We start from the raw sequence: 27,994 nt of genomic DNA, 5'->3' as shown, positions 1-27,994 counted from the left end.
AATATTCGGCAGATCTGTTACCCGCGGAGAGCTCCGGTCGCTGCCACACGGGGATCGGCCGCCAGGGGGCGCGGTCTCCATGGCAACGCCGCCGCGTCACGTGGGCGCCGCGCGCCGCTTCCGGTCGCCCTCTCACCCCAAGATGGCGGCGCCCGTGGGGCCGGTGAAGTTTTGGAAGCCGGGTGAGGGGTGTGGGGGGTGCGGGGGATGGAGCCCCGCCGCGGGCTGGCCCCGCTGAGGGGTGCGGGGAATGCAGCCCTGCTGGCCGTGCTGAGGGGTGTGGGGGACAGAGCTCCGACCTGCCTCTCCGTGGTGAGGGCTGTGGCGAAAGCCGGCGGCGCTGCCCCGCTCGGCTCTTTGGGGTCGCTGGAACATTTACAGTGAAGGGCAGCAAGGCTCTGAGGGAATTCGAGAACATGTCTTGTGGGAACGGCGGGGGGAGCTGGGTGTGCTTGCTCTCAGAAAAGGAGGTTTAGGGGTGACCTCGTCGCTCCCTCCAGCTCCCTGACAGGAGGCGGTAGGAGATGGGAGCCAGTCTCTTCTGTGCTGTGTGCCGTGAGGGAAACGGCCTTAACCTGAGACACGGGACATCCCGATTAGCTGTTACAGTTTCTTATTTCACTGTTCCGTGGTCAGGCATTGGAATAATTTGCCCAGGGTGGTGGAGGAGTCACCATCCCGGAGGGCTTTCAAGAGGCGTCTGACTCTGCTGCTGGGTGCTGCGCTTTAGGGGTACAGTGTGGTGCGGGGTTGAAGGTTGGCTGGATGATCCTGAAGGTTTTTTCCAGCCGTGCTGGTTCAGTGAGGGTAGTGGGGAAATGGCTGTCCTCTCTCTGCCAAAGCCCAGGGCTGTTTGTGGCTCCAGCTGGGCGCTGCTGGGGATGGTATGGCAGGAAAGGGGATGGAGTGGATGGTTTGTGGGGTGGGTGTGGTGCCCTTGTGGGTCTCTGGTGGTATGAAGTGCACAGGGGAATCCCAAGGAGTTCTGAAGGAGGAGCAAAATCATGGCCATGATGGGAATAACAGTGGTTAACACCAGGGAGAGCAGCTCAGTGGAGAAGCTCCGTGGAAACAATCACAGTAATTGATGATTTGTGGTAGAACTGCTTGGCTTTTAACAGTGGGAGAAGTGCAAGCACGGAAATCCTACAAAACAGGGGAATTCTCCTGTTTGCTGTCAGACTTTCTTGGTTGAATCTGCAGCTGGAGATGACACGTTCAGTTTTTGAGATGAGTTTTTGTTTCTAGTTCACTTGAGTGATTCCACAGTTTCAGTTGTCAGTAGTTTTGTGACAATTTGCAGCAGGAATAAGTCAAGTTTCAGTTCCTGAGGTAAGTTCAGAGCTGAAGCAAGGGGCATGTTTATTTTTACTTTAATTGCTTTCACAGAAAATTTGTTTTTTTTTAAAAATATGCTGCCACCCATGATTCCTATTTGTATGAAACCTATTTATTTTGGCTGTACTGTGATACACCAGGCAGAAGTGTGTTGTTCCATTAAAATTCACTCCTGTTGTGCAGGCTCAGAGGGTCCTGGTGTCAGTGTCTCAGAGGAGAGGCAGAGCCCTGCTGAGAGCAGTGCTGTCACTGTCATCTACAACCCTTATGCTTCCCTCTCCATTGAGCAGCAAAGGCAAAAGCTGCCTGTTTTCAAGGTACAGGAGCTCTTTTTGTTATATTAAATGTGCTGTATGATGTCTGGTTCTTGTGGCTTTTTTTTTTTAAGAGCAGTATAAAATCAGTTTGCACCATAAATAATAATTTTATGACTTTGCTCTCTATTTATTGGAATTTATTGTCCAGGTCTAAGGGCTTTATTGATGTATATTGCTTACTCTATGCTGTACATGTCATTTATAGATTTTAAAGAACTGTTTCGCTTTTGGCAGTGAACTCCATGTAACAAGAAGTTATTGTATCTGCCAGATATGTAAATAATGTAATTTTAATTGATTTTTTAAATTTTTGTATGATCTTTTTTATGTATAAATGTCATCTTCTCTTTCAGCTGAGAAATCACATACTTTACCTAGTGGAGAACTACCAGACTCTGGTGATTATTGGGGAAACAGGATGTGGGAAATCAACACAGATTCCACAAGTAAGTGTTCTTTTTAAATTGGTAAAATCAGGTGGTCCCTGATTTTACATGGAATATTGAGCAGAACCAGGGAAAAACACAAAATGTGAGGATGTAACCACAGCATGACCAGTGTCTCTCTTACCCCATTGTTGTTTGCAGTACCTGGCAGAAGCTGGCTGGACAGCTGAAGGAAGAGTTGTTGGGGTGACACAGCCTCGTCGTGTCGCTGCTGTTTCAGTGAGTGTCCCCATCTTCTGTTTGCATTATAACCTCCAGTTTATCAGCAGGTTTTGCTGAATAGCAGGTATGAGCTCCTGAATGAATGGATGTTTCTGCTGCTGGTGTTACACACTGAATTCAACCTCATTAGTGGGTCTGGCCAGCATTCCAGAATTGCAGATGTAGAAGCTTTGAAGTAGAATTGACTGATGTCAGCAGAACTGTGGAGGGAAGTTAGGGCTGAGCTGTGATTGACTCAGGACTAGAACTGTGCTTGTGTGACCCTCAACTTCTTTCACAAGGTGAAACAGTGATGTAAATCTGCATATAGTTGTGCAGCCAGTGAAGAAACAAGAGGCTGTGTACTGCTTTTTAGCAATTTATAACTAAATTTTTAATACTTTTTTTCTGTGTTTTTTTTTTTTGTTGTTATTAGGTGTGGGTTTTTTGGTTTCCTCTTGTAAAAATGTCAGGCAGAAGAAGAAACAGTTTTATTGTGAGAAATTTTTGCATATACATCTTATATCTTGGGGAGCATAATGTCATCTGGATGTGCTGTCAGGGGAAAAAGGAGATGCTGAGTTCAACCACTTCTGCTCTATGGTAGCAGTGTGCACAGAAAGCATCCAGTGCTCCTTTGTTTCACAATTGCTGCCAGGCACTGACTTTGGTGAAGTTTCTGCTGCAGCATTCTTTTTGTACAGAGAACTGAGGTGCCATTTTATAACTCTGATTTTGCCTGTTCTCTGTAATATAGTAAATGGTATATACAACATAGCAGCATTTACCTCAGTAGATACTGTAGAATCCAGTGTTCTTTTACCAGATCCAGCCTGGTTAAGGTAACAGTCTCTAGCAGTGCTCTGCATCTTGTGCTTTGGGCACTCTGCCTGCAGTGTTCTCCCTTTTCTCCTTCATAGGGCATCCAGCTGACAGAGCAGAAGCTCTATAGGAGATGTTGTGAGTGCTGCAATGATTTCTCACAGCAAACTCACTTCTCTTTTCCCTTTCATGTCTTACTGCGTCATTTTAAGGCCTAAAATAGAAAGATTATTCCATTCAGGCTTAGTGCATGCACACAGCAGGGTTTTTCTTTCAGACTGTTGTTGCAGACTGCCTGGACTGTGGCTGTTACAGGAGATGAGAAATGTAACTGATGATTTATTGCTTTGTCTTGAACTGAAAATGATATTTTATTTTAATACGTGACTAATCTGCTCTCCCATCTAGAGCATGGAGGTTGTTAGAAATAAAGATAGATAGTAGCAAAGATATAAAGCATAGCTTAGAAATTCCTGAACTTACATTACCCAGACTGACAATTATCCTGAATTCTTGGTCTGAAAATGATGGGGTGATAAGATTCCAGCTGAAATCATGAATTCCTTGCCTGTAGATATGGGTTAGAGTGTCACTCAAATGACTGACAGTAACTTGTTGGGATTCTACAGGGACTAATTTATGTGTTGTGGAGTTTTATTGTATCTCTAGATTCTTTGTAGTTTGTAATGACACAAGGCTGAAGTGTGCTGAGCTGTTTCTTGCTGATGAGGATCTCATTTCTCAGGTTGCAGGCCGAGTGGCTGATGAAAGAGGTGCAGTGCTGGGACATGAGGTTGGATATTGTATCCGCTTTGATGACTGCACAGACCCGCAGGCTACAAGAATTAAGGTGAAACATGAACAGTGTGTGGTTACTCTGCAGGGATTAGTTGAAACTCTTAAGTACTTTTGAAAAATTAATGAAACCTTGTGATGCCCAGTCTAGAGAATAGGTAACATTTCAATTTCCCAGGTGGGTACCCCAAAACTGTGCTTGAAATGGCTGTGGCACCTTAATAAAATGAATATCTGTTTGATTCTCATAGTCTGACAAGCACCATTTTCAATATAGAGGACAATTTCAAGGTATGGCCAGCTGTTGGTACAGTACTGGTGTGACCTGTGTGTCACTCAAAGTCATAGGGAAAGGCTGCAGTGAATCACAGATTAAAAGCATCCTCCCCTAAAAATAGATTTTGATTAAAAGTACAGATAAAACCCAAGATGAGCAGGCTGAGAGATAATTTGGTAGATTAAATAGCAACTCTGCAGCTGTTCTTCAGTGCTGTTAGCAATGTTAGTGTTGCTTGTGTTCCTGCAGAAGAGATTTGCTTTAGTTGTGCTGGAATAGCAGTGCTGATGAATGAGACAATTTGCTTTGTAATTTTTTTTTCAGAGACTGGTGTTTCTTTTACAGTGAAAAAAATGGAGATGTTTGTTCATTAACTAGAGCTGAATTTAATTTTTTTAGGCATGATGATTATTATTCATTTAGAGTTGGAAATGTGAGGAAATGTGAAGGGTTTTACCATCATTTCTTGCTTTGTTCAAGACACAGTTGCAGTCACAGTCTAATTTGATAGATCATTAGAAAGTTAAAGGCAAGGAAACATTCAGACAAAAACCTAGAAAATCATCTTTAAAAATCAGTTAGTTTAGAGTATATGATAAGGATATTTTTACTGTTTGTTTTTTTTTGTTTTTTTTTTAGTTTTTAACTGATGGTATGCTGGTGAGGGAAATGATGGCTGATCCTTTATTAACAAGATACAGGTAAGAAAACATGGAATGAGTGCTTGCTGAAGTGCAACTTGGCAAAACCTGCTTCTTTTCATGCTATTGTGATAGCAGTTTTTATAAATTATTAGTGGCTATTGTAAATTAAATACTAATTAAGTGAGAATTATTGTAGAAGTCTGACTTCTTTATATTGTAAAAACACCATTGTTGTTAGCAACAACATATTGTTAGTTGATCATTGCAACACCAAAACTAACAGGATTTGATGCTGTAGTTTTGAGATAAAAATTAAGGGGGCCTTATGGAGTCTGAATTGTTTAATTTCCTAATTTTAAATTGTTTTTCTTCCTTATACTAATAAAAAAAATCAACAACAAAAAGGCTTTTCTGATATCCAAAAAACCTATGCAGTACTGTCAACGTAAACTTGTTTTCTTCTACTCCTTTCAAAAAATTAGCCTGAATATAGAGTGTATGTGCCATGTGATGTCAGGTACATTTTTCTCCCTGCTCCATTGCTGCAAGCTTTTTTAACTTCCCCAGTTCTGTAAGTGGCTGTAAACAGTAATAGTCCAGCAGCAGGTTTCAAATAATGGTGTTTCTAGAAGACAGGGAGACACTGATTCTATTGTCAGTCAAGTAATTTCTGAAACCTTACCTTTCTGCCTTTTTCACAGTGTCCTCATGCTGGATGAAGCTCATGAAAGGACTCTTTATACAGACATTGCCATTGGCTTACTAAAAAAGGTAATTTTTTTAAAATTCACTGTAATTCTGTAATTTTAATTTGGTAATTTTAATACTGTTCTCTCTTGCTGTTTTAATTTCCATCCTTTTCATTCAGTCTCTGATCCTGATGGCTGATAATTGATGGAGTGCAATTGCTGCTTCCTCATTTAGGGAGTGTGATTACTGCTTCCTCATTCATCCTGCAGCCCATTGTACATACCCAGCTATTTACTTTGGTCATCTGACATTCAGGATCCTCTGTTTCTTCCCCCTGATGCTGAAATCTCTCCTTAGCTGATAGTACCAAAAATACACTGATTCTGCTGCTGATGATTATGTGAAGTGATAGGGGCTTGTTGCTGACTTTCAACCTACTAAAGATCTGACTCCCACTGGAAACTAAGAGTAGATTAAGATAACTGACTGAATGCCCTTAAAATAAATATATAAAACTCCAAACAGTCATCGGGTTCTTAGACCTGTGGGGTGATATGGCTGCTTCATTCATCATCTGTCTTGTAGTTTAAAGTAGCTTTACAGACAGGTTTCTGGTAATCTGGATTCTCTAAATCTTGGTTCTAGTCTTGTATTTCAGAGAACAGTTTTAACTCTGGGTGTTGTTGGTCTCTGTCCCAGGTTCAGAAGAAGCGTGGGGATCTTCGCCTGATTGTGGCTTCAGCCACCTTGGATGCAGAGGTACAGCTCGGAGATTTGGGTTGAAATGAAGTGACATTAGGTGGCAGCTCCACTGCTATTTATGTACAGCTTTCCTCTATGCTGCTTGTGAAGCACTGCTGCTGCTGGAGTGGTTGCAGGAAAATATCTGCTGTAGTTCAGTTGCTCATATTTGGTTTTCATGTTCTACTAGCAAATGGTTTTGGATGTGAATTGAAATATGAAATCTGCTTTTTATATATTGGTATCTTTCTTCTGCTGATTTGTATTCTTTATAAAAATATGTTCCCTTGGCTTAATTTATTAAGAGGCATTGATTTAGCTCAGTTTTGCTGATAGAAATAATCTGAGGCAGCTATAGAAAGTAGAAATAGGTGATAAATGAATAGATTTAATTTCAGTGAGATCTTACTAGATCCCTGATCGACTCCTGACCTGTGGACACTTATGTAAACTTAGTAAAAACATCATGAATTTAATTTTGAGTAGGAGCAGGAGAGGAGCTCTCTCAGAGCTGGGCAGTGTTTCACCCAGCCCTGTGTTCTGCTTGTAGCAGTAGCAACAGGACATGCTGTTTAAGGAGAGCACGTGAGCCTGTGCACCTGCTGTGGGTCTGTCTGTCTGAGCTGCCTCAGCATCTGCAGCAGTTGTAGTACAGATATTTGTCAGCACCTTCCTGCTGTTTCTCTCTACTATGTGTTTATGGACCTGCTGTTTGTTAATTTGTCTTTGAATCTGCAAGTCTCCAGGACACCATGAGTAATTTTCAGGAGTTTGCCACCTGCTATATAATGAAGTACTTGGACTAATTCTTTCAAACCTTTTAGTTTCATCAAGGATCTCCCAGTTCTTGTACTTGGTATTTTAAAATAACACCCTCAAAACCAGTTTTACATTTACTTTGTCACCTTTGATTCTGTAAACCTCAGCTGTGTCTTCTCAACCTTGTGCTCCCCAAGCACAGCCTTTTCAATCTTTCCTCATATGGCAGCTATTCCATCTCCTATATAATGTTCATTCTTTTTTCCACTTTTCCTAACTGCTCTGTCCTTAATAAGATGTGGTGGTGAGAGCTTGCATGTGGCACTGAAGATGTGGGCACGTGGAGATTTCCTTTAGTGACAAGTACCATGTGCCAGAGTGTTGGTAGTGTGCTGTGCTTTGGTAGTGTTTGCACTGCTGCATATTCTGTACATTACAATGCAAAATTTTAGCTGCCAGAAACCACATTTCAAATAGATGACAGTTAATCTAAAATGAATTAATATGAGCAAAATGATTGGTGTGATTATATAAACATTTTTTTAATACAGAGAGTTGATGGTTATCTCTATAATGCTCATAAAAGTTGAGATGAATGATATGGGTTCTTGAGTTCTGTCTTTTGCTGTTATTTATTGAAAATACTTCATGACAATAAATCTAAATTTATGAAGGTGTCTCACAATGCATAAATCAAAAACTTTCATCAATCATGCCTAACTCTGCTTTTACAAAGTGAGATCTTGGTGTTCAGGTTGGGCTGTACAATTTACTCACTTGTTCAAAGATGGATATTGTTCAAAGAGAATATGCAGGCCCTACATAAACCTTTTTTCACCAATTATTTCTAAGTTCTCTAAGCTTTGACTTTGCTGATGTGATAGATCCAGTAAAAAGTTTCTTTATCTTATTTTTCCAAGTGTGTCTGATATAATTTATTTCCCTTTCCAATTTTTACTTTTCAAAGTAATAAACATGCAACACTATTTGTGCTAAATGCCTGAACTCCAGACAGAATAGAAGGCAACAAAATCAAACTTGCACATTTTTTAATTGGCACTGTCCAGTTGATGAAATAAACTTCTAAGTAGTAGTAATTTAACTTCTTCATGTCTTTAGGTTTTTCTCTCCATTCTTTGAAATATCAAACTGAAAGTGTTTGTTTTTATTTTAATGTAGAAATTCAGGGATTTCTTTAATCAGAACGACACTGGTGACCCCAGCAAAGACACCAGTGTGATCCTTACTGTCGAGGGGAGGACGTTTCCAGTGGACATCTTTTACCTGCAGAGGTGTGTTCCTGTCTGGTCTGGGCAGTAGTGAGGCTGTGCAACTGTGCTGTCATTTTGTCTGGGTTGCAGCTCTGGTGTCCCAGAACTGCTGGAGGGGATGAGTCTGTATTTTTCTGCTCATGTGTCTGATGTTTTCTCTCCTCATAGTCCTGTTCCTGACTATTTAAAATCAACTGTGGAAACTACAATGAAAATTCACCAGATGGAGAATGATGGTGATATACTGGCATTTTTAACTGGCCAGGTATAGACATAAGCAATTTTTTTTTCCTTTACAGTGCTGTATTGTGAGCTTTGCAAAACTGTCTCAGTCTCCTGGGGCTTTCTTTAGTTGTGCTTACTTTATTCTCAGTGAAGATGACAAATATTTCTGTATTGATGGGAGCAAAATGAGGCCAGTCCCAAAGATGTGAAGATAGCCTGAATTTATCAAAGCTAGTAGTTGATGATAGTTTTTGTCATTTAATGCTTTATTTTCTCAGCCTTGTTAGGAGTGGAATATTGTGTGGTTTGCTGGTGCAAATCACACACACTCAGCTGTTAAATTGACAATGAGTCATCATTAATAGTTTAGGCAAATGGAATTTCCATTTGTTAGGCTCAACATCTGAAGTGTTTGACAGAAAAACAAATTGCCATGAGATCAAAATGTACTGGTCTCTTCTGTTTATTTATGCTTGTCAGCTCACTTTGCAACTGGGAAGAGCAAATGAGAGGCAACTTATTTCTCCAGTGAGGAGCTACCTTGCAGAGCTTCAATAACATCTTGCATATTTTCAAAAGCAATTCTTCATCCTCTTTATTGGTTTAACTTTGGAATAATGAATTTGGTATTTCATGAGGCAGTTTGAACATTTTCTTTTCTGTCTTTAAGAGTGAGATGCCACAGCTGAGATTAAACATGAAGTTGAGCAAGAGGTGTCAGTGCTGTTCCTATGCAATTCCTGATCCAGGCCCACAGCATTCTGCACTGCCAGAATATTTTGGCCTCCCATTTTGCTCTCACCAGTTGAGATAGACAGGAAAATGAATCTGCTTCCTCCTGAGCTTAGTTCAGTCCTTCCCCTGTGATTTTACTCATGTATGTGTGGTATGACAGTGAACACAAACATGTATATAAAGCTTTATTTATTATTAATAGCAATTTGCATTAAAAATATTACAGCACAGAGTGATTTAGTCAAAGTCCTGGCTTTTGGACAATTACAATGGTATTACTTGGTGCAGATTTTGTATCTGGGTGACAGAAATGTGCTGTTGAAGTGCAGCCTCTCATTGTGTGCCCTGTGCTGCTCTGGCTCCAGGAGGAAGTGGAGACTGTAGTTTCCATGCTCATAGAACAGGCTCGGGCCCTCGCTCGCACCGGGATGAAGAAGCACCTCCGTGTTCTCCCCATGTATGCTGGGCTGCCTTCTCCTGAGCAGCTGAAAGTGTTTGAGAGAGTCCCTCACACTGTCAGGAAGGTGAGCTCTTGTGTGTGTATCAATTCCCACCACCCAGAAGGGTGTCTGCAACACACAGGTTGCATTTATCAGGTTCACATCATGGGACTATTGCAAATGCTGCTTTGAGGGAGTCTTTCTGCATCTTCCAGTGCCTGTCAGCTTTCAAACTGGGAACCAGGAACGTGTTCCCTGCCTTCCCTTTTCATCTTGATCCTTTCTAGACATGTCAATTCCAACTCTCCTGTCTGCCTCATCAGCTCTGCAATTTGTGTCCCCATGAAACTTTGTATTTGTCTTTGTTCAGTTGCTTACTGTAAGAAACTTCAGCTTCTTACACTCTGAATTCCTCTACTACTTTTACCTTTTTCTTTCTTTTTGTGGTCTAAAAGTCCATGGCTGGTTTCTACCAGTAGTAGAAAAATGAGTGACAGGTGGGTAAGTGCTGTATTTTCATCTAAGGAACAAGTTCAAACTTACTTGATTTTAGTGGGAAGAAAAGCTTTGTTTTGACTTCTGCAAGTCTTGTTTAGACATTTAGTGTCAGAGAAGTATATAATTGGATGTGATTAGTGCCTTCTGCTTATGCAGAGCCTGTGTTGGGGCTGAAATACACTGACAAAACTACACCAAAGCGACTTGTAATTCTTGTACCTGCTGGAATTTGACAAGTGAAATTGTTCATCTGGCATTGAAGAACATTTCTTATAAATGCTTCTCTTTGGGATATGACATTAGTCAGTTAACTTTCAAAATATTCTTTTTAATTTCGGGTGAAACAAGCATTAGATTTCCTACTGTTGTCTGGAAACAATAGTGTTTTAATATTTTAGGACATACATATGTAAGTGAATCCCTGCAGGAATGCTGAATGTGGAACTCTTGATCAACTGTGTTCCCCTCCTATCCCCCACCTCATTCCGGTGTACAAAGAATAGTTCAGTGTAATTGGGAAGCAGAAAGAAAATATTCTTAGTTTGCTACATAAGAACACTTGATCTGCAGTCTGTTAATCTTTTTCTTTGCAAACACTGCCAATGATTTTCTCTGCAAACACTGCCAAGCTCTTCTTTTATGAAGAGAGAATAAATTTGAATAAGAAAGTGATTGTGAAGCAGTGAGAACTGCTGTGCAAACTGGGCTTATTTCAAGTTGACAGCTCCTGCTGCTGCTTGTGGTGTATCTTTAGTGCTCCCGAGTGTGTGCTGGGCCCGTCACAGCTGAGATATCTCATGGGTGGTGTGTGCTGGCGAGCTCACAGGATCCTCTCTGTGCCCGTGCCCGCAGGTGATCGTGGCCACCAACATCGCCGAGACGTCCATCACCGTGCAGGGCGTCGCCTTCGTCATCGACTGCGGCTTTGTCAAGCTGCGCGCCTACAACCCCAGGACGGCCATCGAGTGCCTGCTGGTGGTGCCGGTGTCCAAGGCCTCGGCCAACCAGCGGGCAGGGCGCGCCGGCCGCAGCCGCTCGGGCAAGTGCTACCGCCTCTACACAGGTCAGCACTGTGCCTGGGGCTGCTGCTGGGCACTCTGGGCACTGGAGTGTGCACTCCGTGTGCTCCTTCATGGAAAGAACAGCATTTCCCTTTGTGGTTCCTCTGGCTCATTTAGAAATAGCTCGTTTTTGTGTGCTAGGTGTTAGAAACGCGATCTTTTTGTGAAACCGGGCAGAGTCAGCAGTTGCAGACATGAAATGTGAGCTTTATTAAGAAGTTTGTTCTTTAAGGATTTTGGTTTCTGAGCTGTTTCAGTTTATAATACTTAGCAGTGGTGCTCTCTTTGACTGAAGCCCTCCTAGACCTTGCATACAAAAGGTCTCTGGAAATCCTTTAGATAACTCAGAGAAAACTTTGTGTCTCTTTATTTTCCTAGCAATAGCTGCCAACCCCAATTCTTCCCTTGAATCAATGACCTTGGCAGTGCACTAAAATAAAATCTGTTGGCTACCTTGCACTGTGCAGAGAGCTGCAATCAGTGTCTGTTCCCAGCTGCTTAATGGGAAAAGCCTTTGTAGCTGAACACTCCCATTGCTGATGGGCTTGAGGTCCCCTCTAGTTTTACTGGAGCTCTGAGACGTTGGAGATGAAGCATTTTCCTTTAAATTGTACATGTCCTTGCCATCAGTTGCCAAGTTAAACCAAGCCTGATTTATGCTCTGTATTTATATGTATCCAGTAAAAATCAGGAGACAATATATTTATATGTATCCAGTAAGAATCAGGAGACAATATCTGCTACACAATATCCAAAGTTTACCTAGTTTTGTGAGTGTTTTACTGGAGGAACCATGACTACACTGAAGATATTTTTGTGTGCTCAAGAGCTGTTTGAGGGAGTGCTTTAAGAAGTGTTTTAAAGGAGGAAAAAATAAAAAAGAAAAGAAGAAAGTGCACAACAGTGCAGAGAGTGAGCAACAACAGAGAAACAGCACTGTCTGTCCTAGGGAAGGTTTGAGTTAGGAAAGGATTCTATAGAAATGAAAATAGTTTTGGTGAAAATAATGTAGAATGTACCTTTTTTTAAATTGCAGAACAGTTGGTTAGTGGAAGGTTATAGAGGTTTTATTCTTACAAGGAGTATTTTTCCAGACTTGGACTTTATAGTGAATGTGATTTTAAAAAGGTATTGTTAAATAAATTGTTTTTCCATCCTTAATCTTTTTTTAAAATATATATTTTAAAACTCCATTTTTTTGAGTAGTTACAGAAATAGTGTTATACTGAAAGCATGCTGCTTTGGAGCTTTTCCATGTCTCTTTAAAAAAATGTTTTTTTTGTAGTATTGCACCCTTCCTTTTATTTTCTGACAAAAATGTTAAACAGAAGAGAAACAAAACATTTCCAGATTTCTGTGAACAAATTATAACATTTCAAATTGAGATGTGGGTGGATGAACTACAGAATCAGCGCTGTAGCCAAAACCATTGAATTCCTATTTAAATGAAAGCAATGTAAAATAATAATTGGAGAAAGATCATCTTTGGGCTAGAGATCATCTTTTAACACCTGTTAAATATCCAAATGTGATAATTTAAACTTGAAATGGGTATGATTCTGTTGTGGTGACTGCACAGAGTGGGAGTTGAAGCTCAGTGCCCAGTTTTTTTTCTCTCTCCCCACAGAGGAGGACTTTGAGAAGCTGCCCAAGTCCACGGTGCCCGAGATGCAGCGCAGTAACCTGGCCCCTGTCATCCTGCAGCTCAAGGCTCTGGGCATTGACAACGTGCTCAGGTTCCCCTTCCTCTCGGTGAGTCCCAGCCCTAAAGGCTGTCACCTTTCCTTGGGCTCAAGGGACATCAGGAGATGACTTGGTGGTAGCCCACAAAACCATTCACCAGGGCTGGTTGGGAAAGCTTTGTCCCCTGTCAACATATTGTGTTCCTGGGAACCAATAGTGCAAAAACTGTGTGACCACTTAGAAACAGCCATTTCAGAAACAACGTATTCCAGAGTTTGGTGTTAAAATTGTTGAGAAGTCAGGAAAGCCTTAAAAAGACAAACTGTGAGGTTCTGTAGAATTGTAACTGCAGTCCCTTTGCACTGGATTTATGAAGAAGGAAGAGTGTGACAGCTCTTTGTTCATTTGGGCAGCAGAGAATAGGTAGTTAAGGATTTTGCAGAAAAAGATCTATGAACTCATGTGCTATGCTGAACTCATGATCTATGCTGGTAACTTCAATCAATGCACATTTTCTCTTCACAGCCACCCCCTGCACAGTCAATGGTGCAAGCTTTAGAGTTGCTGTATGCTTTAGGAGGTGAGATTTTAATGCTTTACTTTATTTGTAGCTATATTACAGGAGTAGTGAAAAAAATATTGTAATTTGTATTTGATGATTGGATGGACATTAATTAAATTTGCATTTGAGAACTGTGCTTTGAGAAAGAGAAACACAGATGTGGTTGGTGAAATATTTTGTTGGTGGGTTTTTAGAGTGTATCTCAGTCTCTTCTGGATTTACTTTCTTTTCGTTTGGTTATTTCAGACTGGTAAGCAAGCAAACAGCAGCAATAGAGTTTAAACTAGAATTTAACTATTTGGATTGGGTAAATGAATATTTTATAGCTATCTTATCTGTATTTCCTTGCAATTTCATGAGAGGAAATCCTTGCTAGGAACAGGGCTCTGAGCTGATGAGGGTGTTTGTTCCCTGGCAGATCCTCTTTGTGTTCCTCCAGCCAGAGTTGTATGAAGATAAAAATGGAATTTGGACACTTATTAGACCAGTAGAGGAGTTAGACACTAACTTTACCTGTATCCAGTTAGATAAATTGTTACATACCTAAGACTTGGTGTGGTGGTCTTTTATTTCATGTTACTATGGCAGTGATGGGAACATGTAATTTGCAGGTATAAACAAAATGTTGTAAGTAAATGTTTGACTGTAATAACCCAGACTTTATCAAGGCTGATAGAATTGCAACTTTGTTCTTTAGTGGGACTTTGAAAAGCATAGTGTGTCTATTGTAAATTTTCCTGTTAAGATGTTGCAGTCATTATCTGTTCTTGCTGTGTGTGTGCTGGTACTCTGCCTAAGCATTGTGAGTCAAATGTGATGCCTGAATTTGGGAGAGCTCAGTCCCTGGAGGCTGTGCCTGAAAGCCCACAGAGAGTGTTGTAGTTTTCAAACTGCCTTCTTGCTACGGTTTTGAAGGCTGGACTGACAAAAGTTATTAAGAACTAATTTAATTATAATTTTTAAAATGCATTCCAGTCTGTTCTCTGCTCTGGATGCAGGATGGGCTGTGGCTGGAAGGCTACACCTGCTGTAGTGTAATGCTCTTCATGTTTGTGCTGTTGGTCCTGCAGCTGAGGCAGAGTTCAAACCCACAGCAAGTTAAACTGTTCTAATTCTGTTAACTGTGATTACAGGATACAGCCACTAATAAAAACCCCTGATCATCCCTAAAACCAGCAGATTTTCTCCTGGATGACTGGAACTCTGCTTCTCAAGGCAGTGTGTGTGTTTCAGTGCACAGCTTTCTGGCTTTTCGTGCTTTTAAATGCATGCCACTTGCAAAGACTCTGCTCTAGTTTTAGTATTGAACTTGCCAGTTATGGACAAGTCAACAGACACACACAAACTGGTAACAAAAAGTAAAGATTAGTCTGACAGATCTTGAGAGCATAATTCAAAGTACTTTTCTACTATTTAGCTACTTAAAAGAGGGTCTTTAAAAATTCAGTTGTTTGTGTTACTAATCACGTCTTATTCTCCAGTTCAGTGGAGTCTGAACGACACTGTTGGCATATGGTTAATTTTACGTGGTTCTGTGAGGAGCAGGAATTTGGACTTGAGCCTTGTGGGTGGGTCCCTTCCAACTCGAGATAGTCTTTGATTCTAAGTCTGTTCATTCTGGTTTTATTCATTATTCTGCTGTTGGATACTTTTAACACTCAGATCACAATGTAGTAATATGTGTTTATACACAGTTTTCAATTCCTTTTTGTGTGGTGAGTGGGATGCCTGCTGCCTAATTTTGTTTATAGGAAGAACTGTTATATTGTTGAGTTTTTTTGACAGCTGTTTAATCTTTTTTGAATGCAACAAACTAAACAAAACAGAAACTTGATGTGAGGCCAAGTAATCAAAACTATGCTCTGCTTGACTTTAGCTCCTTGTTTGTAGCTAATTCAGAGTTGACAATATTTGCTCCATAGCATAAACATGAGGCAGCATAAAGGAGGTTGTGTAAGTTTTGGAAGCTTCCAGAGGTTTGTGGCTGTTTTTAGACCACTCACAGATGCTGTGCTGTAACTTGTGGCAGTCTGCTTTCTTTTTATTCTCGTGGAACTGTAACTCTGCTTGGCCAGGATTTTGCCCTGTGCTGGTTTGGTTCCATCTTGCAAAGGAGGGTTTCATTTAAGGCACTTGGTTCTTGGCAACCTCTGTGAGCTTGGAACAAGAACCTTCACAGTGGCTCGGGAACATGTTTGCGAGGATGAATTCACAGCCAAAACCACCTTAGGGAAACGAGAGGCAAGTTCAGTAAACTCACTGATTAGCTGGGTGATGTTTTGGCAGAAGTGTTCTGCTCATGTAGCTTCAAAGAGCTCTTAGTCTCTTGGCTGCACAACTTTGTAGCAGAACAGAGAAGTGCTGATCTTGGTGTTTCAGATGGAAAGAAATGTGTGTGCATGTGTGTGATACATGGATTCCCCCATCAGTTTTTGCTGAAGTTAAAGGCAAAGTTAAGTTTTAGGTGGTTTATTACAAAGATTTTATATAAGGTGCAGAGGTGAAGCTGCCCAAGCATTTGCAGGTGCAGTGAGGATTGAATTTCTCTTATGCAAGTAGGAACTTGGATTTCATCACTGGCATTGCAGTCCCATGCAGAAAGGCAGTTTGGGGTCAGGCCCCTGCTGTGCCAGTGTGGTGCCAGCTCGTGCAGGGCAGATGCTCCTAAGGCTGATAGCTGTGTTGAATAAACACAGCACTGTTTGTAGCATCATTTTTACAGTGGTGCAAACTGATTACATCAGGAGTGTCTCTCCTCAGCCTTCTCCTTTGATGCTCTTTTGAGAGTCTGAGTTGTCAGTTGGAGTTTATTGGTTTTAAGCATAATTTAAGAGGTAAATAAGCAGGCAAAAAGTGGCTTTATTTTTAGTGTTATTTCAGTCTTTGTTGAAGATTTGTTTGTGAGTTGTCACCTATCAGAAACAATTGCCTGAGTTTAAAAAGGATAGTTTTAATCCCTCAGTCTGTCACACACTAGTTGTTGTTACTTGAAACATTTTAGTGCTATGATACTTGAATAATCTCTCCTGAGCACGTTTAATTAAAATCTTTGTAGTATCTTTTTCTAAGATCTTTAATTTCCTATGGATATGTGGATTCAGTGGTTGCTTCCAGGATTATTTGAAGGAACCTGTCACCTATTCCAAACTAGTATCCATTGCAGGCTATATTCAAACTTATTACTACAAATAGATTTGTGCACAGCCCATATATAGATCATACAAAATTGTATTGACATTTGTAGGATGCAGCAGAAGCCAAAGGATTTTGGCTTGATGCACCTGTAGAAGGTGGTGCATAAATATATGGACATTTCTCCTTTTTCCTGCTTAGGAATGCAATTTTCTTCTGTAGATTAAAACTGTCTAAGCTATTAGTTGTGGTAGAACTTAAACTTCTCATATGGCACTAGTCAAATGAAAGCTATCATAGCTTAATTTTTGCAGGTGCTTTGTGACTTTGTGTTTAAATATATTAGTTCACCATTGCACAAAAGCTGCCTTTGGTACCTGTTTCTGAGGAAAACACTGACATTATGTGAAAAGCCTGGTAGGTTTTGTTGGACAGTGTAGGGGTGTGTGAGTGAATTACTACATTGCCATGAGTTGATAGCATATCAAATAATAAAATAAACAGTGACTGCAGGGATCTGTGGATTCACATATGCTGACAGGAGATCTCATTCCTTGACCTGATTTGTGGTTTTGCTTTTCTGCTGCAGTGCAGCTGTGGCTTTGTTACCACCACACAGTCTGACAAGCAGTGTGTTTATATAATGGGAGAGCCATGGCTGTGTTTCCTCAGGTCCCTTTGCTGTGGGTGGTTATGCAATCTGCAGTGCCCCAAGTCCCATTCTTGGGCTCTCACTCACTCCTGCCTGTGTTTCTCTTGTGCTTTACCTCTTTGTCATACCTCATACAACTTGGCCTCTTGAAGTTTTCTCTTTTAATTTTCACTCATTGCTGCCTTTCTTAGCAAGCTGTTTTTTCTTATACTGTTCCCTGTGTATTATATTTTTAAAATTCTACATCGTCTTGCAAAGGAAAAGCTTTTCCATTTCAATCTTTCCCTGAAATCTCAGCATGAAGCTCAGAATTAGACTGACCTGGTGCTTTGCATGGGTCACCCTTGCTGCAGGGGTTTGACTGGAGGGAGCCAAAGCTCTGAAATAGAAAATGTGCAGGGTTGCTCAGGGAGAACTGGGCATCACAGATGAAGCTGTCAGGCCTCCCTCCTGTGCCATCTCCAGGGAAAAGGCTGCAGCTGGAACAGGACTGGCAGTTGGGTGGTTGATACCCAAGACAGACTAAACTGTGGAAAACCTTCATCAGCTGTGCATCTCTTGTTTAGATAATAATCAATTCTTTTTCTCCATGACCTAAGTAGATGTGCTTAGAAAAATGACATCCCACCATCAGCAGAGCTTCCTGTTTCTGCAATAATGCCTGTTCCATGTTTATCCCCATTTTCATTCTCATATGCTTTACATCCTCATGAGCAAAGATGTTACTAAATATTTAAAAAGGGGATTAGAGGTCTAACAGCTAATATCCCATCTGGCCATGGCATTGACTTGGACTGCAGGTTTTTTAAATTATTGACAGTGACAGTGAAAATTGGTCAAAATTAAAAAACATGTGTTCAAGTATTTTTGAAAAAAAATTTCTGGTAACCCATGTGAGAGTAAATGGGTATCATGGGTTTCCTTTGAGCTTAGTGTAACAAACATTCAGCAACTCTGAGGTGCATTTGCTGTATTTTGTATATCTTGTAATTCTGCTCTTTAGTACAGTTTAAGCCTAAACAAAGCCTTGCTGTGCTGTTTTGCCTGTGTCCCAGCTGCATTTCTTCATGTGCTGCAGGTTTGGATATGCACTGCCGATTGACAGAGCCTCTTGGAATGAGAATAGCTGAGTTTCCTCTCAATCCTATGTTTGCAAAGATGCTTCTGGAATCAGGTAGGAGAAAAATCAGTTTCTTCACAGTCATGTAATTGCAATGTATTGCTAGACATTTGCTAAACTCAAATTGTACTTCATCTTGATTTGGTGTGCATTGAAAAGAACTAGTTAAAATCTCTATTAAATGATTAGTGCAAGACATTTCACAGTCTAATAAGTCTAACATTTGTGTCTTAAGTTTTCCCCTGAAAACATTCACTCTTATACTAAAAAAAATCCAGGAGGTTATGTATTTTTGTTTTAAATACTATAAAACCATATCCTGCTTCTTTTTCATTTTATTTTGTATGGGGGTAAGTTGAATTGAAGGTTTCCTCTATTGAATTTCTGCATTTACTCTTCAGGAAATTTTGGCTGCTCCCAAGAGATTTTGACAATTGCTGCCATGATGCAGATTCAAAACATCTTTGTGATCCCTCCAAATCAAAAAAACCAGGCTGTAAGTTCAGTTGTGTCTCTTTTTCTGTTTGTTGCTTTCACATTTCTGGACTTCCAGAAAGTATTTTACTGGTGCCTATTACAGACTGCAATTTTGTGTGAAAATAAAATAAGGTTTGGAATGATATGTGTTTGTTGCAGGTAAAAAAAAAAACAAATAACAGAGGAACCTTGGAGTCTTTTAGTATTGCTAAAAACCTCCTTCTGAGGGCCAAAAACATGAAAGGTTATGAACCAATATTGGTCAGTGTAAAGGTTTGCAAAAAAATCCCACAAAACCTTCCCACACACCACTTCCTTCTGAGATGAGCAAAACAGGAAGGATGTAGCAAATTCTTAATAGATAGCAAGAATTAGGAGCCTAATTTTAATGAATGGAGATTCTTTATCTGTTCATTTTTCTAATTTCATTTTTAGAAGTGTTCCTGAGTGTAGGGGGGCTAGTAAAGTATTGCTGTTGCCCAGAGGAGCTGCCCTAGATGGTAAGAATTTTAACAGTCCTCAGGAAATATTAGGCTGAAGGGAACTGGGCATGTCAGGCATGATTTCAGCAAAAATCAATCTGCCTATAAAATTATATTTCTTGTTCTGCAGGCCAGGCAACACAGAAAGTTTGCTGTGGAGGAAGGTGATCATCTGACCATGCTGAATGTTTATGAAGCCTTTGTCAAAGTAAGTCAGTTCAGGTGGATTTGCAGGAATGGGAGGAATTTGAGGTTCTCACTTCTGAATCTGAAAGTTCTGAATTCAAAAAGTCCTCAAAGTTGAGGACTTCCCAAGTCTATCAAGTGATAATTCTACATTGAAAGACTCTGGTTACAGTTTGCCACAGACCTTCCACATTTCCTCTGAATAGGGAATAGAAGAGAATTTTGTTGAGGTACAGCATGGAAATCTTATGTGTAGACAGCTGTGTTTTCAAGGGGACAGGGATTTTATCTTGGGGCTTGGAGAAAACAAATGTCCAAATTTCCAGTGAAATTAATATTTTCTCGTGCTTTACTGATGATAATCTGCATTTAAATCTAGCAGTCTTTCTCCTGGTATTGAATTAACTCATTAATCATACAATTTTTCATTGAGCTTATGTTTTTACCCTGAGGTCTAACACCAGCCTTAGTACTGCTCTGTAAGCTGAGGTTTAGTTAATAGTTTTGAAGCTAGTACAGCTATTTGAGAGAAGTATATTTTGCTGGTATAAATATTTTGCTGTAGGAAAATATTTGCAGCAGTGCTGAGTTGAAGCAGTATAACCACCCAAGTGTTTAAACATGACTTTTTCCACAGCCACAGAGCAGCCAGGCAGGCACCAACTTCACATTTTGTATCTGTGTAATTCTCTTAGAAACAACAAAAGCTCTTGAAGGGAGTGCTGGTTTCTGGAGAAACAGCTCTTTGCAGAGAGAAGACCAATGAAAACAGCACTGAAAAGGTTGTTTGCATTTTGAGGTTGAAAACAGACAAGTTTATGATCTGAGAGAATTAAATGGAGTGACTGATGCTCTTTGCTTTCACCAGATATGAAGAAATGTTTGAAATGTTTGAAAATACCTCGTAGCATTTGGTCTGCTGCTATTTATGAGTTGTTTGAGACATGTTTTTTAGTTATTAATACATACTCTTATTAATTGCTATGTGAGTGGGTGATTTTCAGGGAAAACCACAATAAATGTGGTAGGAGACCAGAATTAAAACAGAACAAGGCTATCCAAAAGAGATTGAGTTTGCTTTGCTGATGGTATCTCCTTGAGATTTTTTTTCTCTTCTCATTGTACAGCACAGCAAGAGCTCCCAGTGGTGTCAGGAACACTTTCTGAACTACAAAGGGCTTGTGAGAGCTTCTGTTGTAAGAGAGCAGCTGAAAAAACTTCTCGTCCGCTTTAAAGTGCCAAAGAAGTCCAGTGAAGGTGATTTTTTTTAAGCTCTTGTCCAATACATAGTGAAGGTAGTTTCCAAACTGTCAGTCTGCTCCCTGCTTTTCTTGTAACATTTGAAGTATTTTTATCCTGGCCTCAAAATAATGTTAATTTAGACCAGATTTTTTTGTCCTAAAAATGACTGCAGAAGAGCACTTTAGCCTATTTGTATGATTAAATTTTAGTCCAATCTTCATTAGTCGAGATTTCCAGCAAAAGTTATAACCACTGATTATCTATTTAATGGACAGATTTTCCAGAAGACTCATAAATAGGTCACACTGTTCCCTCTTTCAAAAAGGCCATTTTTGTTCAAAGTGCTGTTCAGTCTGTGGGATGGGATTTCCTGCTGTGCTGTGTGTGCACGGGTGCCAGGACTGGTTCTTAGCACTTGTCTCTACCTGCTCTGACAAATCAGCCTTCAGTGCTCAGCTGTCACTCTGGGCTGCTTTGGGAACTGTGAAACTCTTCATGGAGGCACAGGTGGCAACATTCATTTTTTAGGCAGCAATTTTTGCTTTGCTGTGAAATTGAAGTCAAAAAGAATTGCAGGGTTTGTCTGCTCTCCTGCTTTTGCTATCAAAGCCTGATGCACTCTGAAAAGTTGTTTGAGATGATTAAGTGGTATTTTAGGGATTTTTGCCATTCCATTGACTCATCTTACAGAAAAATTCTTTTTTTCCAGGTGATCCAGATCCTGTTTTGAGGTGCATAGTGTCTGGATTCTTTGCTAATGCAGCAAAATTCCACTCCACAGGAGCTTACAGGTGACTATATACAGTTTCACTACAACTGGTGCTTGGTTGCAAAACTCCTCTGATGAATAAATCTAAGTTTAATCATCAAGCAGATGTTTCTCCTAATTTGCAATTAGGAACGTTTGGCAATCCATATACTAAATATTTGAAGTTCTGTATTTGCAGACTGCCTCAGTGTTTATCTCTTCTCTTTGGCAAATATAACTAAAATTATTAGTAGTGGGAAGTTGCTACTAGTAGTCATTAGATTACTTTAAGTTAAGCAAGTACAATTGTAGTGCAGTAGTGTTGTAGCACTCCCAGAGCACTGAGTAAAAGCCTGAAATGCTACTTTTTCATTTAATGTAGATAAAATTCTATTAGAACATCAAATTATCAATCGTTCATTTGACCAGCATTTAAACCTGGTTTCTGTTCATTAAATGCCAATGTTGTTAATTTACTCCAGCCCTTTCATTCTTGCTTTTATTTAACATTCATACTGGGGCTGAAAGGGACCAAATGTTAAGCAATAAAGAGAGGCACAGTCTGAAACAGTACCTTGTTTTCAAGGACTATCCGTGATGACCACGAGCTTCATATCCACCCCAGCTCAGTGCTGTATGCAGAGAAACCTCCACGCTGGTAAGTTGGAGCTGCTTTCACTTCTTTGGGGTTTTTTTAGAGGATTTGCAGCATCCATGTTGAATTGCTTCTCTGCATCAGTGAGGGATAGATGTAGGAGGTCATAGTCACTTCCTTTGCAACATTTTGTAGCACGTATCCATAAATGATGGAAGTAGAGAGATGTTTAACTGTCAAAGAAACCTGCAGGGGTTGGAAAGCAGAGCCAGGTGACCCTGTTTAGTAGGCACTGCAGATTGTTCTCCAAGCAGTTTCTGTACCTAAACAGAGCTAGGGTTAATTTACTTTTATTTATTAAGGAAATATCTTGTCAAACAGGTGCTGCAGAAATGGCAAATGGATTGCAGGGAAAGGACTTACACATAAAATTCACGATGTGAAAAGTTATGGCAGCAGATTGAGGGAAGAACTGGCTGTACTTGGCATTAGTTGGGATCTGATAATTCCATATGCAGGTCAAAGGTCCTCATATTACAAACAGAAATGTGTGTCCAACTCTGAGGTCAGCATGATCAAACTGAAGTATTTGGACTTTCATCCTTCACTGCCTGCTGCTGAGATTTAGAAGGCCTGGTGTCATGGCAACCTGTCACATAGGAGTTTAACTTAGCAACCTAAATTTCACTGCTTCTGCAGCCATCCATTGCTCTGGGCAACCATCCTCTATTGAGGGCTTCAGTTCTCTCTGCTACAGGTGTATGGGAAACATGTTTTCATACTGGTTTGTTTTCCTCTGATTTATTTTCAGTTGTGCTAGTTGCCATGTCTCGGGATGCATTTGGCAAAGAGAATTTTGGACTCTTTCCTCTTTGCTTTTTAGAGCTAAATACCAATTAATGAGAAACCACAAACCTCAGGTGTTTGCATCTCTACTGTGTGTAGAAGGCAGATAGTGACTTAAAGATTTGGCTGCTGCTCCTTCAGCACAAGGGTTTGCAGTTCCTTGGGGAAAATGACCTTACCTACTGAAGGTGAATTCGGATTGCCCATGCTGGCAACCTGACTGTGCTGGCAGTGAGGATGAGTCCACATGGTTGGATGTTCCTAAATCTCTTCCCAGGAGATGTTCTGGTGGGAGTTAAAGCTGATCTCTTCCTCTGATGCTTATCTCACTTGTCTGCAGACTGGCGCCAGGGGTAGTCATGCTGGGGTTTGTGCCCTCCTTGTTGTGGGTTCTTGTGCTTTGGACATCTTCCCTTAGGATATCACAGAGTAATTCATATTCTGTCTTCCAAAGCATCAGTTGTGAGTCCCCCTTGACCCTATTATAAGATACCTTGCACCCATATGGTCTGGTAGTATGTGAGGTTGTTTTCATGGCAATCTAAAGATTTTCTTAATGTGGAGAGCTCTGGCCAACCAGAGAGAAAGAGGCAAGAGGCTAAATTACAGCTTAAAGACTCTCTTGTCACTCTGTAAGTGCCACCTCTGGCAGCATGTATGTCAAACTGTCTAAATATGCTGTGAATCAGCTCTCCATCCTTGCTTGACAGCAAACACTCTTCCTTTTTGTCTCCTTTCTCCCAGGGTAGTCTACAATGAAGTCATACAGACTGCTAAATACTACATGAGAGATGTGACAGCTGTTGAGTCCTCGTGGCTGTTGGAGCTGGCGCCTCACTTTTACCAGCAAGGAACGGTACGGAATCGCCATAAAGGCCAAACGGTACCATTGCTGCTGCAGCAGCTCTTGTGTCTGAACTTTCTGAGGGTTGTGTTGTGCTCTGGTCTCATGGGACAGAACTGAACTTGGCTCTGTTCATTGTAGTGGTTTTAATATAAAGGAAGAGGGTAGTAAGTTGCTGCATGAAATGTTTTTCCCTGTTATCCAGCCAATGGATCTCAGAGTTACAAAATGAGTTCCATTTGCTGGTAAAGTTACATTTACCATCATAGCACTTTGGGAAATGAACCCTCAATGTAGGCACTTGGTAGCACTTCCCTGAGCAGCACTGTAGGTAGGCAGTGGTCACACCTTGCATAATAATTTTAGGAGAGCCTTTGCATGCTTTGCAAATGTTTGTGAAAATCCTGAGCCTTTTTTTGAACATTATTATTTAATTATGTTTACTGAAGAAAAATCAGTTCTGATCTGTTCAAATGTGAAATGGCAAAGAACAGCTGCTCTTTGTGCAAACCTTTATTGCAAATTGCTGTGTGTGATGCAGATACCTTTTATTTATAAGTACCTTTTAATAGTTGTCACCAGCCTTTATTGACTGTCCCATGTGAAGATATCAATCCAAACTTATTCACTGGTCATTCTGAGAGCTGAATTGGTATGAAGTATTATCTAAATGTTAGTTCAGCTGAAACTTGGTACTACATAGCTTATAAATACTGTACAGATTACCAAATTGAGCTTGTGTTTGCATTTCCCATGGGACATTAATATCTACTGAGCTTTATATTTTAAATTAATGAAAAATTCACAAAATCTGAGTGAAAAAATGCATTTGCATGTCACACCTATGAAAAAGGTGATCTGTTCCTAATTTATACATCTGCTTCACTATTTGACTTCCTGGAGAATGTGGTGTTTGTTTTCTTTCACTTCTTTGAGGTTTTGTCAAAATTGAGAATCCTGTGGTGCATGGAGCACCTTAGGACACCTCTGTGGTTACAGTTCCCAACAGTTTGGCATTTGTTCATGTGATTGACTTGAGAGAGGGGTTTTTTTATGCTCATCTTGGATAATTCATCTCAATTATCCAGACAATTCTCATTTATAAATGGACTTACTAAGTAGCTGAATATTTTCTGCCTTTTTCCTATAAGACATTTGACAAAGGCAGTGATGACCCCTGTGGGGCAGGACCTTGAGCCTTCATCTGCTGAGAGATGATCTGCAGGCATGGTGTAAAAAGGAGCTGAGTCAATCTTGTATCAAATCTGTTCCTGCAGTGATTATTCCTTTGACTCACATATTTACAGTTGTCACATAATTTACATTTAGCAGCCCACACCCACACAAAATCCTATTGTGACCTCTCCATGGCTGAAGTTTGGGATGAGGTTGTACTTTAGGTAGGTGGTAACAAAGAGGACTTGTCTTGAATTATGCTGCCTACCTGACTGAGGTAGTTTTTTTACATGTTTTTCAGGGTAGTTCTATTACTGCAGTAGATATTCTATGAAATTTTCAAAACCTAATTTTTACCATTGCCATCCTTTTGATTTGATCAAGTGAAGTCTGTTTGCATTATGACCTAATCACTGCTTTCATCCTAAAATAAATGGATGGTTCTGGTTTTGAGGAAAATTCTCTCTTCCAGCCTGGTCAGTTATCCATATCAGCCAAATCTTGGGTATCCTTGTAAAATGTTTGAAAACTAGAAATACTTTTCTTATGTAAAACTTTGAGTCATACATGTAAAATTTGAATAAGTGAACTGTTGCAAATCACACAGATTTATGTTACTTTACCGATAATTTAATTTATAGATATTCAGACTCTTTTTCTACTGAAGGATACATCTTTGTGCTAGGAAGGAAAAGTTTTATTCCTTTGTCAAGTTGAAAACAAATTACCATTGAATAGGACTCTGTGTTAAAATATGTTCTTCTGCAGCTTGATCTTGGTCAGTTACTTCTCACTCCAAGTTTTACAGAACTCTTTTCATATTTCATTCCACATTTGTCGGTCTTTAAGGGCACAGAGGTTCCAAAGATCCAGTGCAAGTTCAGGATTAGTACAGTTGTCCATTGTGTCCATTCTCCTGGTTTTTTTTGCAGATGTATTGTTGGGAGTACATCTTTCTGTGCATTTTTACACCTGGAAAGTTGTTTCCAGTGGGAAATTGTTCCTATGCTTGCAGCTAGTACAGAAGAACTAGAAGTTATTTTATTACAAGCCAGAATATCACTTTGGGGTATTTTTTGGGTTTTCATTTAATGGGTTTACTTTAGTTGTCAGTAACAATCAGAGCTTGGGTGGGTGTGGATATTTGTGTTAGAATTCATTTAAACTGTGATTAAAGATAGAAAGCATTGTAGCTGATTTATTTTCTAATTTTGGTGTATCTGCTAAGCATTTTTTTTCTTTTCTTTTTTTGCAGCATCTTTCCTTGAAAGCAAAAAGGGCTAAAGTAGATGACCACTGACATGACTTCAGTTGTTGTGACATCAGAAGCAGAACCTACCAGTGATTTCAAGCTGGCTACAGTCCATTCAGCAGTCAGTTCATTAGCAATTTGATCTTCCATCAACCTAAATGTTTAAATGCCTGCCAGGATCTGTAGGGGTTTATGCATGACCAGTACATTGTAAACCTAGAGCTTGCATTGTGGACATTTTAATCTTTGCCTACTTGACCTCTGTCATTAATCTGGGCATGTTGCTCCTTTTAAATAGGTAGAAAACAACTTAAAAAGTGAGAGGACATACAGGACCACAAAAAACTGAAACCTTCAAGAAAGAAACAGATTTCCTGGAGTGGTACTGCCTTATGAGTGTGGGGAGTAGGGTACCCTGCCTCCTGTCACCCAGAGCACTGTGACTTACACCGGCCAAACTGAGCCTGGCTCCTGCCAGCAGGAGCTCAGGGCAATCAACTACCCCTTGAAATGCAAGGTGCTGCCATGGAAACATTGATTTGTGTTGGACCATCCCACACTGGTGCAGCTTGTGCTCCCAAGCAGTTGAAGTGTCCTGCCCGAGGCTGAGCTGGCCCAGCTCACTGTGCTGAGCAGTCCCTGGGTACTGAAATCTCTGGGTCTGCACATGGGAGTTGCTGTTTGGGGAGGGGGAGAAAGAACAGCTCAGTATTTTTAAGATGGATTATTTTTCTGCTCAATCAGGGGACTAAAGATGTGTGTTCACGACCAATCAAGTTCACAGACAGGGCTTTACTTTTCTTTTTCATCCTATGAGAGAAAAAATGTTAACCTTCCACTGGTTGGAAGTACCAGTAAATTTCATCTGGGGAATATCATGAACTCTGTTTTTTAGCCTATGTTGATCAGCAAAGAGGAAATGTTCTATAATTTCCTATAAGGAACACAGTCCTTTATATTTCTTTTATTACAAATCTGTTCTTTACTGCTTGGGACTCGTTTTCCTCTGTTACTGAGGAGAAAGATGCTCTGAACAGTTGCTGCTTTAATCAGGATTCCATGGCTACTTTTCAGTAAGGAGTTTTGCATGTTTCTGTTTTAACAAGACAGCTTGGATACATGTATTTATTTATTTCCATTTTTACCTATTGATATTTATTTTAGAAAGACATCGCTTAAAAATTTTATTTTTGTAATTCAACTGATTCGATGAATGTGGTTTTTGGTGTATTAACTGTTTTATTTTCTTTAAAAAAAGGATGTAAATAGGCAAAAATTTCTACATAGAACAAATGCCTTTCTCATCACAGGACTGCCTTGAAAACTTTTTTGAGAGCTTCTTTACCTTGTCCCTTCCAAATACCTGCAGAGAGAGCACGCTGTGCCATGTGCACTGTGTGGTCTCCTCGGTGTGTCTGTCCTGACTGCCAGCACAAACACATGTACCAGTCTCCAGGAATGGCACCAGCAGCTTCAAAACTGTGTCACCTTCCTCCTTGTTGTCCCTGTGACCCTCACCTTTGTATCACTCTCTTAGACTGGAAGCTCCTCGGGGCAGGGACTGTCTCCTAGCCAGAGCTGAGAGCAGCGTTGGAACTTACTAAAAAGATTCAATTTGCAGGTTTTTTTCTCTTAAAGGATTGGAGAAAGAACTGAATATGAAGACTTGTCAATTGTCTGTGTTTCTCTGTCCTCTGGAAGTATTCTTAAGAAAAATAAAACTGTTGAATTGAGGAA

At 40.3% G+C, this 27,994-nt stretch overlaps 1 protein-coding gene across 2 annotated transcripts; it reads left to right on the top strand.

Annotated features, from left to right (window-relative positions):
* The first annotated feature begins 117 nt into the window (after positions 1 to 117).
* DHX35 (DEAH-box helicase 35) lies at positions 118 to 27,994 on the top strand. 2 transcript variants are annotated; one of them, XM_056507497.1, is made up of 22 exons: positions 118 to 182; positions 1,522 to 1,655; positions 2,009 to 2,101; positions 2,243 to 2,320; positions 3,870 to 3,974; positions 4,836 to 4,897; positions 5,542 to 5,611; positions 6,230 to 6,289; positions 8,210 to 8,322; positions 8,470 to 8,566; positions 9,627 to 9,785; positions 11,052 to 11,262; positions 12,888 to 13,012; positions 13,469 to 13,523; positions 18,368 to 18,463; positions 18,811 to 18,905; positions 19,499 to 19,576; positions 20,682 to 20,811; positions 21,506 to 21,587; positions 22,131 to 22,202; positions 23,730 to 23,841; positions 26,261 to 27,994. In XM_056507497.1, exons 1-22 carry the CDS (start codon positions 143 to 145, stop codon positions 26,303 to 26,305), a joined length of 2,112 nt encoding a protein of 703 aa, XP_056363472.1. In that variant the 5' UTR covers positions 118 to 142; the 3' UTR covers positions 26,306 to 27,994. The 2 variants fall into 2 exon arrangements, with proteins under 2 accessions (XP_056363472.1, XP_056363471.1); XM_056507496.1 differs by having other exon boundaries at positions 120 to 182; positions 23,730 to 23,868.

Source organism: Oenanthe melanoleuca, chromosome 20, assembly GCF_029582105.1.
Source record: "Oenanthe melanoleuca isolate GR-GAL-2019-014 chromosome 20, OMel1.0, whole genome shotgun sequence".
Classification (NCBI taxonomy): domain Eukaryota; kingdom Metazoa; phylum Chordata; class Aves; order Passeriformes; family Muscicapidae; genus Oenanthe; species Oenanthe melanoleuca.
The sequence above is the reverse complement of the archived record's forward strand: the minus strand, read 5'-3'. Positions and strand labels throughout refer to the sequence as shown.